We start from the raw sequence: 15,259 nt of genomic DNA, 5'->3' as shown, positions 1-15,259 counted from the left end.
AGCGGGACACGCAGCTCTTTTGTCCGAGGCGGCTGAGGAGGGCAGGAGGAAAGAAGGCTTCTAATCCCCGCTCTTCTCCCCCGTGGCCTTGTGATGCTCAGCCGCGAAGACGATCCCTCTTTAAGACAGGCGTTCTCTCCCTCTTCCTCGAAACACCTCTTGAAATGTCAAGGTTGAGGCAGCGCTTTCCGTGTCTGTTGCTCCGCAGGCTTGGCGGGGGTGCCCTCCTTCCAGTGCTGCCAGGAGCCTCAGAAGCAGCAAGGGGTACTTTGCCTGCTCCGAGTGCCCCGGCTTCACCCCTTCTAATCCCAGCTGTGGCAAGGAGTTCAGGCGTCTGCCTTCCCCAAGTGTCTTCTCCTTCCACCAGGGAGAAAGACTGTTCCTGTCCCAAGTACCATTCAGAGGGCTCTGTCTCACTTTTGTCCCCTTCAGGGACGTGGGTACCACAAAGTCCTTTACATGCTCCTGCCAAACAACAAATAAGGCTGCACCCCTGCCTGGTCTAGTTAGTCACAAGTTCCCTCTCCAGGCAGCAGCAGGTTAAAACACCCCCTTGACTCTCTTATTACAGAAGGAAAGGGGTGTATGTTCCTGAGCCGCTGAATATGGAGAGTTGATGCATGCACCAAATGTGTCTCTTGTTTCATCATTCTTTCAGAATCAGGATTAGTTTGCTTGCTTTCTGGGTAATTTAACATGTCAAACACAAGCTACTAAGAACAATAATTCCCCCAAAGGAAATTCCTCTTTCCTATCTTCTTCATCTGCCATATACTTAGTGATCCGCTCGCTACTAAGCACGTGCTTTGCCCCGAATCCTGACACGTGGGGGGGATCTGGCGATCTGAGTGTGAAGCAGTGCTCCCAAGCTTTCTTCTTCAAACAGTGTTTGTCACAAAGATAACAGCACAACCCGCTTTACGCTCATGTCGCTGTTTTTAGAGACAGTATTATGTGCTGTTCTGCAGAGGATATTTTGGTCACCCATATCAAAATACATTTTAATCTTAGTTTCTAGTGATGCTCTCCGTGGACATCACCATCTTGTGGCCAAGTGGACGTTTGTACTGCGGTGCTAGTGGAAGAGGCCGTAAGAGCTGGCTGCTGGAGAGACCAGCCTAAGGACAGGAGGGCAACAGCCTGGACGTGGGGACTGGGGGAAAGGCACGAGGGCCTTGGAAATGTTCTAGGGTCAAAAAAGAGACTTGGCACCGCTTCAGAATTTGTTTTATCACAAAATAGGAATGAAACATTAGCAAGTTTAGGACTCCTCTATTCGACTGGAATTTTACCAGTTGTGTTCCTGAACTCCTAGCAGGAGCCCTAGATACTGCAACTGAATCTTACGTACGGATAGTTCAGCAGTTCCTGTGGGAGATACGTAGGGACACCGCGAAGGAACAGGGAAGAAGCGCCTGAAAAACAGAGGGTTGCGTGAGGAGCATGTACAGTGTTAGTCTTACGCCATGATGCCTTTTGCAGGAACTCCTCAGCTCTTAAAATCTCCACACACTTACACCCTTGGCCCGTGCTGTATCTCTGTGCCTGCAACGCCCACAGACATTTCAGATTCTGTGAGAGACGCATATAATATTAGACCTAATATAATAGACTTTTGAAGATGGTGCCAAGTACCACAACAAAATACGAGAGGGGAATTGGCACTAACTAGGAATATTTATGTCATATCGGGTGATGCCTGGGGCACCCAAACCACTTGTGCAAGACAATGAACAGCAGATACCCTCGTGCACTTTCAGAACCTGTCCTGTAACTTTCTTCATAGAAAAGGACAATAGTTAGCCAGTCTCAAATGGTACATATTTACTGCCATTTTAATATTATTTTTATTTAGTACATGAGGAGGTAAAATTTCAATAAATTCAAAGGGTAAATTTGTTTGTTGTCCTATCAGGGCTTGATGAAAAGCTGATACCCTCATTCCATTCTGGGAGGGTTTAGAATCACTTTTATTTCCTTGGATCCTGAATGTATCTCATTCTCTAGGGAACAGGTTAAAATCCAGCTACTTGCAGCCCTCAGGTTTATTTTGTTGCATATTAGAGTGGACAGACCTCGGTCCTTCAGCCAGACATTTTGATGCATTTCCCCCTAAGTCTCTGCCTTGTTATTTCTGGGAGGGTTTGAAAACATTTAAGATAACACACAGAGGTCTTTTTCCATTACTAATATCTAAAAATCTGTGAGTACATTTTAAAGCCAAGTACTGCTTGGTTTTACATTTCCATAATAGAATTTGCTCAGGAATTGTAGCTATGAAGGAGACTAGAGCACATGGGATGACCCCCGTCTGGCAACTAGAGTTCAGTTCTTACACCAGAACAAAGATTTTGCTACCTTCCATGCAGCTCCATTAATACTGCATTTTTACTGTCTCCTTTTATGCGTCTTATACCTTTTAAATTCCGGTGCTTCCAGTCTTTCCACACTGCAGGAAAACAAGCAGAAATGCTTCTTATTGCTAGAATTTGGCACAAGATACTTAGGTCTGGAAAGGATTTATACGAATGTACGCACATGCACGCACACATACATACACATTTATATATACAGTACAATTTTTTTAAGCTGTTTTTTTAAATTACAGGACTACAGAAACACAGAGAAAAGTTTGAGGCTTCGGACACTGTCTACGTAGCTATTACACAAGTATGCTTTTGGTCTTAAAGCTGAATTTTTGCAGGCCTTGCTCTATATTGTGCTGTATCTTTGCAGAAGTTTTCTGCAAAGCTGAAGTTTGCAAAGCAGCCACTGTCCATGCTGCAAAACTGCTGTTTATAGAATCTGAAAGCATTTTTACTTATGACTATGTGCATTTTATGTATATTTTTTAAAAACTGTTTTTAATGCGGGCCTCTCAGAATTTGTATGTGCTGAGCACCTCTGATGGATAGCATGAATTGAAAGTAAGACTGTAAAGACATGCCTATGAGATGTACTCAATTGTAATGAACCAGCAGTAATGGTCAACTGCGAACAAATTTGTTTACCTGTTTAAGAAATTCACCAAAAATTCACATTTTAAAGTACAGGTTTTTTCTCATTTTTTTGCATGCAACACAGAACAGAGGTAGTAGTGATTTTTCGCTATTTTTAACATAAAACTTCTAGGAAATTAAAGGGGAGTTGTAGATACTGGAACAGAAGAAGTAAATTAATGACAGTTTGTTGGAGCTAATTTTCAGTTATGTCCCTGTATTTTTTAGTAAATTTAAGCTCAGTCCTTAATGTTATTTTAAGAGGTGTTCTATGGTTTACTGTATGCACAAATAAATGAAAAACTACTTTTGGTCTATGAGATTCTTTTGCTTGGCATTCAACATTTAATACTACTTGATAATTATTGCAATGTTCCTTGCTCATAGACCTCCTTTACAGGCTTTACGGTTGATTTGTGCAAATGTATCAATCAGTGATTTCAATCAGAGTCATTCAGTGATTTCAAAAGGATATAACAGAACTGATCATTCAAACTAGTATTTGCAAATGCTTTTTTAAAAAAGGAAATATAAACCTATAAATAATTAAAAAGATATTTTGCATTTGGCATGCCAGTGATACATTGTATTAATAGCTTTATTTCTCTAGCTAGTCAAATTATAGTCATAATTTGCTGTCTGGTACCCACAAACTTTATTTCTTTTATAGTGTTTCATTTAATGGTCTCTCTTGTATTCTACGGGGTTTAGTTTGATGGAGGAAATAATTATAATTTTAACTGGTCTGCTCCATCGAGATTTAAGTGGACTGCATTGTACAGCTTTCTTTGTACCTTACAATGCAATTTATAGTGATACAAAGTACATTAAAACACTTTACAGAGTTGAGGACAGCTACTGTCCTACAAGCGGAAAGTGGAGGAAAGGCTGTGTGGAGATGGAGGGAAGAAAAAAGGAAACAGACCTGACATTTTAAAAGCCATAAAGAGGCAGGTGAGGGTCCTTGCAGGCTGGTTATTGTAAGGGAAAAATAGAAGATGCAGAAATGGAGGGGAAGGCAAGCAGGATTTGTACCAGTACAATACATGCCATGGTATGTTATTTTAATTGCTGCACTCAGATGAACTGCAAACAATGTTGGTCACAGAGCAATAGATTTACACGCCTTTTCCTCTTGTTGCCTTCAGCTTTAAGTTGCAATGAAAACGATGGTGACCACCTGGATAGAGACCAGCAATACCCCAGCAATCAAAAAACAAAGCGTATGAGGACATCATTCAAACACCACCAGTTGCGGACAATGAAGTCGTACTTTGCTATTAACCACAATCCTGATGCCAAGGACTTGAAACAGCTAGCTCAGAAAACCGGCCTGACCAAAAGAGTTCTTCAGGTAAGAAGAGCAGTCTTTTGTCTTGAAAAGTAAATAAAATACCAATTTTGTATTTGAAAAGCCATGGATTTTGCTGATTTTCAGGCTTTTCTTAATCATTCACACCTTCTGTAGGACTTCATTTAAATCCTAGGAAGTATGAGAAAAGTTCGTTCTTTCCAGCCTCCCAAAAGCAGATCACTTGGGTTCTAATTTTTAATGACAGTTGTGAAGGTTTGGGGCCCTGCTTGTTTTCCTGTAGTTAGTCAATACTGGTGCATGTTTTAGCTTCCAATCTGCTGTAAGAAAAAGTGAACTATTTTAGTCAGTGTGTTCACTGTAAACAGAGAGTTTTTAATTTAGAAATTACTGTGAATGTTTACCTTTATAAGAAATTAATCAGCAGCTTGAATTTATTTTATCAGGACAAGGACAATATCTTTTCTTTCATAACTGAAGTGGACATAAATTTAATTTTTCACAGATTAATTTTTTATTCATAGTTTAGTAACTTAGAATGAAAGGAAACTGCATTTTAAAAGTACGTTTTCTCTGAAAGCTGGATTTTTCTTGCTTCAAGGATATACACTCCATTTGAACTATTATGGGAAGCAAAGGTGAGAATGTCAGTTGATTCAGCTCCATTTTAATTAATAGTTCTGATTCAAGAAGTCAATTTTAATGGGCACTTATCCAAATAACTATACCTAGAGATAAATTTAGGCATTCCAGGATCTATTGCTGAAATTTTTAAATGGTCTTGATTGTAGAAAAATGGTTTGTAAGCTTCATAGAGAAAGGTAGGGCTCAGAGACAGGCTCCTGGGAAAGCATTGTGGACAGCGCTCGCAAATTCATAGGGAAATGGAGGGCAGTAGGCAAAAATACTGAGGAAAACTGAATTCACTGGAGAGATTCTGGGCCTTACAGTGTTAATAGTTAACAGAAGAAGGAATAAAGGTTTTGCAGTCTTCCCAGGAAAAACTACTAATGAAAAACCATATGTAATCACTTCTCTTGGCTACGTCCTCCATAGCTGGATTTTTTTTATTTTTATGAGGCTGATTTGCGGTGGTGGAACAGATTCCTCCGATATAACTAGTGCACATCTTAACACTTGATGTAGTGTCTCTCATAGCAGCTCTTCTTTATCCATGCACATGGGCAAAATCATTTACTGCATTTGTCTATCCTTATTTTGACATTTCTCCTGTATTTTATCCTCAGAGTTTAGGCACTTCAGTAATATCTATTCTGTCCATTACAGTGCGCTCACACCTGAATTATCTGAGAAATTTCACATAGTGCATTAAGAAACGAGCAGTGGAAAGGAAGTGTCTTTCTCTTGATCATCCTTCTGTCCTCTCTCCTTGCTCCGCACCAACTTTGACTTCCATCTCTCTCTTCTCTTTTCACCTAGTGGTCTTCCCTTCCATCTTTTTTCCAAGTTATTGTCTCTGTTTCTTCCTTCCTTTTCAGAATGTATTTTCTTGTCTCCAAAACTGGACTCTGTGTCTCCACTGCACCTCCCTCCCTTTTTCAGTTTCTTCGTTGCTTCTCTTTCCATCTTAAACATGCCACATCTTGCAGTTTTAAGGTGCTTAGTGGTTCCTCTTTTTTGCAGTAGTCCCTTACAATTCCACTAAACATTTTTCATCGTTTTGGTAATTGGTGTTTAAATTCTTTTACTTTCACAGTCAAATACTCCTTTATGTCTGGGCTCCTTTAGCTCAAGTGTGGTGGAAGGTATCACTTGAGTTTTCCTGTCCGTTATGAGCAGTCTTTACTCCACACTCTTTTAAACTTTATGTTTGAAAATTAATTTGGGCCATGAAAAAACAAACTTGTTTTTTGGATCTTAGAAGCTTTCTGCCCAATTGGTGTCTCTCCAACCTGAGAGCGGCAATTTTTCAAACACTGAAGCTCACCTATATGAGTTTCAGGGCTGCTCTTTGCTGGGGAAAACTCTTCATGATGTTGGTTACTGAGACAGTGTCACTTGTTAATTCTTTTGATCCAGAAAGGTTGGCATTCCATTTGTGTCATTTATTGAACACGAAGTAATTCACTGACACTATTGATTTAAACAAGCATCATTAGTATTAGTCTGTCTTACATACCGAAGGCGCGTGGACTCCCAGACGTAGATGCACACTTGCCAGTAGTAAGGAATCTTTCGCATTCCCTCCGTTGTATTTTCTGCCTGTTCAGGTCTCAGTTCAGCTGATGAAGGATTGTGGCTCTATGCATACCACCGATAGAATATATTTTAATAGAAAATACAAGGCAGCAGATCAGGAGAAACAGATTGCCTTGTTCTGAAATGAGTGTACTTCCTAAGCACAGGTAGTAGAGTTCCTCATGATTTAGGAAACAGCTATAGTGCCCTTACTGTACAGACAGTCCCACGTAACACGTAATGAGAGTGCTTTGTTTGTAGATGAGCAGAGAATCTGGCCATATTCTTAATGGTCCGTGATATTGGATTTGGAAGACCTGACTTCTGTCTTTGCTTTAGGTACAATTAGTCATCAGCTACGCATGTCCAGAAGAGGAATGGCACGGAAATTTAACATAGTGCTTCATAAATTACATTTCGTTCTGTGGCTTAGTAATGCAGACTGTTTTCCATAAGTAGCCACATTAGAATCACAGTAAAACTATTTATATTTTTAACCCCTATTTTTATTTATTTTCTTTCCAATTTAGCTTTATATTTGCAATTTAATTCATACAATTCTTGTACTGCAGCTGGGGAACACAAGCCTGTTATTGTAAGCTGACATTCATAATGGAATTAACCAGCTAATTGTGAGCTAACTGGCATAACCATTCCTCTTTTGGGAATTGGTCTTTCTTTTTGTGAGTTTAGAAAGAGAAGGTGGAAGTACATAACACTAAGAAGATGCGGTTTGGTAGCTATAGGTATGTACCTCTCCCATCCCCAGGAGTCTGGGACGTGATTATCCATGGCAAAAGCAGTTTAGGAACACAAAGTGTTATTTTCCAGTGGGTGTCTTGTACACTGCTTACTCTTTCTTGAATCACTCCCCAGTAAAGTTGCTATGAAAACCTCACACAGATTACTGAATGCATTTGGACTTTGCTAATTCAGTTTCTGGTAGTCAACAAGCATGAAAATTTTCACAATCATGCATGGGTACCCTGCGCGACCTTTCGGCGAAGTTTTGCTTTAGGATAGTGTACTGCAGACTCTTGACCGAGCCTCCATTCATAAAATATCCCATAGTTCCCCTTCAACTGTGTGTTTAATAATTACAACAGAGTAATCGAAATGTGCGTGCAATGAGTGAACGTAGTTTGCTTTGTTAGGCAACATCCTGTATATTTTTGTTTCTCCACCTCCTAGTTAGTAAAATTCAGTAAACCTAAATGTCTCCAGGTAGCTGTGTGAAGGAGAAAAATTGTGTTTAAAATTTTTTTTCTAGCACAAGCTATTCGTACAACTAATATATAACAGCTTCAACGTTGGAGGCGTTACAATGAAGTTATCTAAGGTGATTTAGATGATCTCATTCGCTGCAGCATCCAAATCCTTTACAACACTTAGTGTATTTATTTTCAATATTTCCTAGTCATATGGAGATGTTATTTTATTCCTCTTTTACTTGATGTAGGCAAAGAGTTAGCTGCACAGATCACCGAAGAGATATTATAAGATTAACCACAGTAAATATTATTCTGCCTAGCTGCTGAGTTGTCCAGCTACAGGCATCCAGCCCTGCTAACCGGAATGTGGTATATCAGTAGTGGGTCTCGCAGCTGCTTTTATTTTTTAGCAGGAGTTTTGGTCCATATTTTCCCCTCTGATTTGAAATAGCTCAGCCTTATAATGATACAGTTGGACAGAAAACCACTAAGTACTTCCCAGCGATTTTGTTTATTCCTCAGTACCGAAGACCAGATTCCTAATTGTGTAATTGATGTGAGATAAGTCCTTCTGGAACAATTCTTTCAGTTACATATGTTTGGGTTATTATTTCTTTACTTTACTGTAATACCGATACAGGTGCAGGGCCTGAATTGCCAATGTGAGCGTACAGCGCCACTGCCATCATGCATGGGCAGCCCTGGCTTGCCAGCTCTTACACGCTGCTTTGCACAGCTATAAGTAACAAGACGGGGCAGTGGAGAGGCAGGCCTACATTCCCACAACTCAGAAAACAATAGTTTTAATTATTTCACTACTCTTCAATGTGAAGTCTTTGCTGAATACTTTCATATCTTAAGTGCATACCAGAATATCACTACTGTGATAATTATCTTGTGTTATCCCTTTCTATCATGAGACAAAGTATTTTCAGAATTTCGGTTAACAAATATTTAGACGCCTTTTCAGTAACAACATGAATATTTATTATTGGACAGTTTTAAAGGGCTTTATAACCACCAGCTGATTAACCTTGACAATATCTCAGTGAGGAAGAAAGTGAAAGTAGTCGTACTACCTCTGTTTTTTAGTAATACTGACAAGATTATGGAATATTTTCTATGTCTAACGTAAATTACCACTATTAAAGAGCAAATGAACCATCTTGTATGTGTGGCTCCTGAAAGCAGCATTAATGGTCATCGGGAAGGGCATCTGAGCACAGGTTTTCATATTTAATGGCAGATAAAGGGGAATACATAAGCACCAATAATCTAGCTCACTGTTCTTTACATACCTCATGTTTCACATCACAAACAGAAGTGATACCGTAGTCTCTCGCCCTACTGAGCTTAAGGAGCAGTTGTTGGACTTTTAGGAACAATGTAAATGAACAAAACAGTTACAGTGCCTTCTACAGTTTTACAGATTAAGCAAGAAAATTATTTTGTGAATAGGAATGCAAATATTACTCATATTTGGGGCGTATATAAACACATGTATTTTTAGTGAGCATAAGTGTGAAGTTATGCAGAACTATGTGTATAAGCAATTGGACTAGCGGTTTTGTTTTAATTATTATGTAACCATGGTACACATACATATCAACAGTGTCAGTCTCTAAACTTCCATTTCACCCTTGTATGTATTACCCTTTTTACAACTGTTAGCAGCTGAATTAAAAAAAATCAAAACCAAATTACTCTGTGGGACAAATAGAAATTATCTCTTACTGAAAGGTAAAAAATGCCATAACTGTTCAAATTGATGGTTTTTATCATTCCTAACTAGTTGGCACGTGAGACACTGGGGCTTGAATGACCAGAACAAACTGATTTGCTCCACTTGCATCCCCTGCACACGAGGCTCCTCGCCTTACTCAGAACCACACGCATAGATTTCCGTGCCTCCTTTCTTGCGTGGCTCTGAACAGTCATGAGAGGACACCGGCTTTGAATGTGTCAGGCAAAACCATCACATTTGGTTTTGCCTGGTTTTGACCACATTCCTGTCCTTTAACATGTTTACCACTGTAATGGACTATGTTATAAAATCATGAGTATATTTTTGCCAGTGCTAGTTTAGGACATTTTTGTTTTCTTGTCGCATATGAAACTGATATATCGCCTTTAAACTAAGTGTTGCCTTTAAACTAAGTGTTTTAACAAAGAGAATGCCAACATAAACTGTTTTAAAATACTAAGCTTTCAGGAAGAAGGACCTGTAGGAGCATGATTTATGCATGGCCCGTGAATGCAGCTCCTATGGCCACTGCTAGAATGTGTGCCTGAGGATTATTTCCTCGTGGCATTCCCTGGAGACAGCGCAAGAGAGAGGGCACGTACCTTAAAGACCCTCGGTTGGGGGAGAAAGCTTTTCAGAGAAAAAGTAAGAGTGCTCAACAGGGGGAATTTGGGTCTGGACCATCCATAGATGAGAAGAAAAACAGTCAGAGGAAAAACAGCTGAGACACATTCACCAGTTCTAACTGCGGCTGGCCAGCTTAGAGTGCGAAGATAACAACTTACAGGACTACTCATGTTTACCAATCGCCCCTCTGTTAGTGGTCTGGCTTAAAGCAGATCCTGTGTCAGGGGCCACACTGTCTCAGAGGTAGAGCTCAGAATTTCTGTACAGGTTGGTGCGGCCTCATGAGCTCCACGCACTCATTTTCCCTGGACAGGCCACCGAGGAGGAACCCGATGGAGATACTGTACAGCTATGCAGATGCGTTCACTCGCTCAGTTCCTTTCTCTGGTAGATACAGAGATGTCGAGGCTCACTGCATCTGGAATGGATAGACTTGGTCCTATTCCTTATAGAAGGTCAACATGAGGACAGTAGGATCAGGACTGAGTCCACTGTAAAGAATATAACAAGGACAGAAAGCCTTCTGATAAATAAGCACAGTGAAATTTCAGCTGGTTTGCAGCAGTAAAGTTACCTGGTATCAACATATATCAGGTTGAACATAGGGTATTTAATGACATTTTAAAATTTAGTTGAAGTAATATACTGTAACCTAGGTTTCATGCAAGTTTCACAAACACATTTTTTTAAAATCTATTTTCAAATAGGTCAGAAAACTATTTTATCTTTAAACAAATCCTGCAGACAGTGGAGAGCATTATCAACTTGGACCTAAGCATTGAAATTTAACTGAGAAAGATGAAGTCATAGCTTTTGTCCTTCACTCACAGATAATAATCAAATCATGCAAGCAGTAGCAATCTTGGAAAAAAGTTCTGTATGTGGATACAATTTCTACCGAAATGACAGTTTTTAATGCAATGTGGGTCTTTAATACCATTCAAGCCTCTTTTCCTGACATCATTCCAGTACCGGAAACATTTGAAAAAGGAGACTGGCATAGGCACAGGGAGCTGAAGCATTTGAGAAAGAAGAGTAAGAGAAGAGTGAGAAAGAGGGACAGTCCCTGTAGAAAAGCGAGAGCATTGCTGACACTGAGACATGGGAAAGTTCCTGGGAGAGCTCTCGGGGCCCACAGAAAGGCAGGGTGCTGTGGTCTGTGTCACTTGCTGCTTACGATGGGAGATGGACCTGAGATACGAGGGTGCCGAAACTCATTATTTTATATTCATCAGATACTTGATGTCTGCCTCATCCAGACAAATACTTCTGGGATTGCGGGCAATCAAGGATTCATGAGGGCTGCCAAATTTCTAAGCATCTTTATACATAGCCTGCACAGAAAGACTCGCCTCCTCTGTTCTTAGTCCACTCCTGTCCCAGGCTGACTGTTCATACAGGGTTGCAGGAGAGGGAAAGATGAGTGCTTTACAGGTGTGCAGAGGACACTCCTCACAACGGGGACTGCTTTTCTAACATGTTACCAGTAAAAACATCTTCCACAATTCAAGCCTTGGTGAATTTGTGAGTATGCTTTTGCTTTTTTAAACACTGCAGCTCTTTAAATGCTACCCTGTTATATTAAACTATTTCAGGTTTGGTTTCAAAACGCTCGAGCCAAATTCAGACGGAACCTCTTACGTCAAGAAAACACAGGGGTGGATAAGACTTCAGACTCAACACTCCAAGCGGGGACCCCGTCAGGTCCTGCCTCAGAAATATCCAATGCCTCCATGAGTCCATCCAGCACTCCCACTACTTTAACGGACTTGACTAATCCTACTATGCCTACTGTGACATCTGTCTTGACGTCAGTGCCCGGAAGTCTTGAGGTTCATGAATCTCGAAGTCCTTCACAGACAACTCTTACAAACCTTTTCTGATGACTCTTTCTTAATAATTTCTTTAAAAAAGAAATTATTCTTAGTTGAAATTCCAAGTGTATTTTAATAGAGGCTTTGAGCAACTGACTAACCACAATTAGGATCTCTCCTAAAAAAACAGAAGGAAATGTAGTGTTCTGGTATTACGGAGTATGGACTGAAGAATAACTTGGAAGATCTATTGCAACACAACATTTGTGTAACTGTACAGTTTTGTGGACTGAGCAAGGGAAACAGCAATTAATTTAAGTTGGCTAAAGCTTCTGTATTTTCAAAGACTGCCATGTGCCTTATATACTGTTTTATCTACATTCTTTGGATTCCATGTCCACTTCTCTCTTTTTCTCTCTGTATATTTATGACCAGGGCAAAAATGTTAAGAGTTTGTTACTTTGAATAGTCCTAAGCCTTTCATTGGTTGCTTTGTTGTTTTAGAATTTTAAAGTCGAAGTCTGTTGGAATACCAGAATTTGTAAAATCTAACCAGTAATAAAACCACTTATGGAAACTACTTGTAATGGCTGCAGTTACATTTCACATTAGTGTCATGACCAAGATAGGCTGATTGTATTTAAAAGGTTTAGAAAACTGCACTGCAAACACAGTATCTGCCTAGGATAAACTCTAAATATGGTGTGTACATTCCTCCTGTTCCTGAAGTATATATGGGTGAGAAATCCAGCTCGTACAACACTCTAAGTATCTTCATCGTAGAGAAATAAATAACTGCTAGTTGCAGGTAGAAATTATCAGATAATGTTAAAATTCAAACAGACAAACTAGACTTAATTTTGCTGTGTGAAAGAAACTTGACTTCAGCTAGCATTTATGAAAACAATCTTGCTTTTGTGCAAGAGATGGCTTGTCCCGTTTCGTGGAGGCGGCAAGCAGGTATCCAACATCTGGGTGGCTACAATCGGTCCATTACAGAGGTGGGCACGGGGTAATATTTTCCCTAGGAGAAAGACAGAAGTATTTCAGGTTATTTTACAACACTGGTGGGCAAAGTCAAGGCAAAATTATGTTTTATAAAGTCACAGCCTTACATTTTTTGTAATGCTTTGCAGGAATAAAAAGCCAAGGAAGAATATGATATTATCGATGCTAATAAAAGTGGTTATTCCTTTAATGATTACGGACCTTTCAATACAATTCAATTCCTTCTTCCCCAAAAATCTCTGCAGAATATAGCTCATATTTTGAGGGTTTTTTCCTATTGTTTTTAAAGATGCTTTTCTGTAATTAAAGAAATACCTCAGCAAAGTTTAAATATGTATAAGGAGTATACACTATGCTGTTTGCCCAGTAGTTTTATAGATTTTGAGTGGTACATAAGATGCATATGGTTGTTCCTTTTCAAACCTATTACAATCAGTTTATTTCAGTCAAATGTTAGGTTGTGTGTGGCTAGGTCTCTAAAACTAATCCATCATTCCCATTGGATCAAAATTGCTAAAAGATTATTCCAAATAAACAGCAAGATAGGTGCCAAGATTCATGTTCTTTTCCCTTTTCAGTGCACTGAAGATGATTTAGTAGCCCAGACTCTTTGGTAACAAAGTTTTGGGTTTAAAAGCGCTGCATTTATTCCCCTTTCTCAGCTGAAAATTTGCCATTCTTGTGCAAGCCAAATTCCTATTGGGATCAGTGAGAGATCTCAGAGCATGAGGACTGTGGGATAGAAATGCTGACATAATTAGCTCATTTATTAACCTTTTTTACACTTCAGCTTAAAAAAACCCACCAGTGATTTATCGGAAAAACAAGATAGTCCTAAAAAAATCATAACGAGCTAAGATCTGTGAAAGGGATTACGTTCTGGTCACTAAAACCAGTAGGCTAGCATAGTTCATTAAGTTTATGCACAATGATAAAACAATAAAAAGATAATTTGGGTCGAATTAATAACTGCTACAGGTTTGTCCAAGACATTCTTCCTCATAATATAAATGTCTAATAGGGAAATTGTGCTGGTTAGGGGACTGTAAAAGAGTACGTATCCACCTTTCAAAGACATTCAGACACAGAGCTTCTGCTGTATGTAATGTTTTGTTCATTGTCAATGACATTGGAAATTTTATTTCTTTTTGACCTACTTAGCTGGATATTTTCTTAATTTAAAAGACAATGTTGGTCCACTGTTAAATGGATACAGCCCATAATTTAACCCCCTGTGTATTAACCTGTAAACAGTTTTTAAAAACTGAATCCTGAATTCTAAAGTGTTACGGCAAATGTAGCAGATACAAATGGTTCTTTAAAATTGCAGCGCTATGATTTGTGATCTTGTATTTTAACTACCTGAATCCACATGGATGGAAATACCTTTCAAATCAATTCTCAATATTGCCTTTTCAAATAACTGACATTTATGAAGGGGAATACTCTCGTGCTAATCTTATCTAAAACCTATAAGAGACAATTAGAGAAATTGTCTGGTTTAATCAAATCAGGGATTTTGCATATAAATAAGATACAATATTCTATGTAGGGTCTTTATGTAGGTGCATTAGGATTCACTCACTGGCTCCAATGACCTATGTTGTCCCCATGATTGTTTCAATCCTGTGGTATTGTTTGGTTGTTTAGAGCTTGTTGGTTTTGAATGCTGTACATTTTTTTACTACTGCAATCCTAATGTTTCTTCACATACTTGTACAGTTCCACATTTGATGTATTAGTCTGAAATTCTGTTAAAAACATGAACAAAAATGGAAATGATATTTCTTTGGAAGTGTATTTTTACTGTATATCTAATTTGAACTAGTTGAACATACTTCTTTACATTTTGCATGATAGGTGTGTAGTTCATTTTTTAAATATGAAAGAGACTTAAGAGTAACTTAGAACGAGGATATAATGAAACCTATACAAATATGGAAAATACATACAATGATTTGCTACTTTTTGACTCAAGAAACTTTTTGAAATACATTTTACCTAGTTTATTTAAGATAATGCAGATATTTTGTCTTTGAGTCCCTACATAATACAGAATATAAAAGGGGATTACACATTAGAAAAACTCTCAAGTCACCTTGGTACTCGACAGCACGCTAGATTGTTCTTGTCAAGCAAAGAGAAAGGATATTTGATCTTAAGAATGCTGAATAAATATATTTTGATCTACAGTACAGAGGAATAGCATTACTGTAAGTGACATGCAATCACAACTTAAGATTTATTGGCACTATGAATAGTTAAATTTCATAAAACTTATTTTCCATTCCAATTATCTGAGTTTGGGAAGAGAAGACCGAGGATCATTATACTAACGAAGAAGC

General features: G+C 38.8%; 1 protein-coding gene across 2 annotated transcripts in view; it reads left to right on the top strand.

Moving 5' to 3' along the window:
- The window catches only part of LHX2 (LIM homeobox 2), a 22,563-nt gene extending 10,588 nt beyond the window's left edge, over window positions 1–11,975 (top strand). For both annotated transcript variants that reach the window (XM_009648818.2, XM_035888601.1), the window contains 2 exons: window positions 4,148–4,353; window positions 11,688–11,975. In XM_009648818.2, the coding sequence (XP_009647113.1) occupies window positions 4,148–4,353; window positions 11,688–11,975 (494 nt within the window). The remainder of the gene's footprint in view (window positions 1–4,147; window positions 4,354–11,687) is intronic.
- Window positions 11,976–15,259: the final 3,284 nt, after the last annotated feature.

The sequence above is a fragment of the Egretta garzetta genome, unplaced genomic scaffold (genome assembly GCF_000687185.1).
Source record: "Egretta garzetta isolate BGI_Z169 unplaced genomic scaffold, ASM68718v1 scaffold211, whole genome shotgun sequence".
NCBI lineage: Eukaryota > Metazoa > Chordata > Aves > Pelecaniformes > Ardeidae > Egretta > Egretta garzetta.
This window is presented reverse-complemented; position numbering and strand designations above follow the sequence as displayed.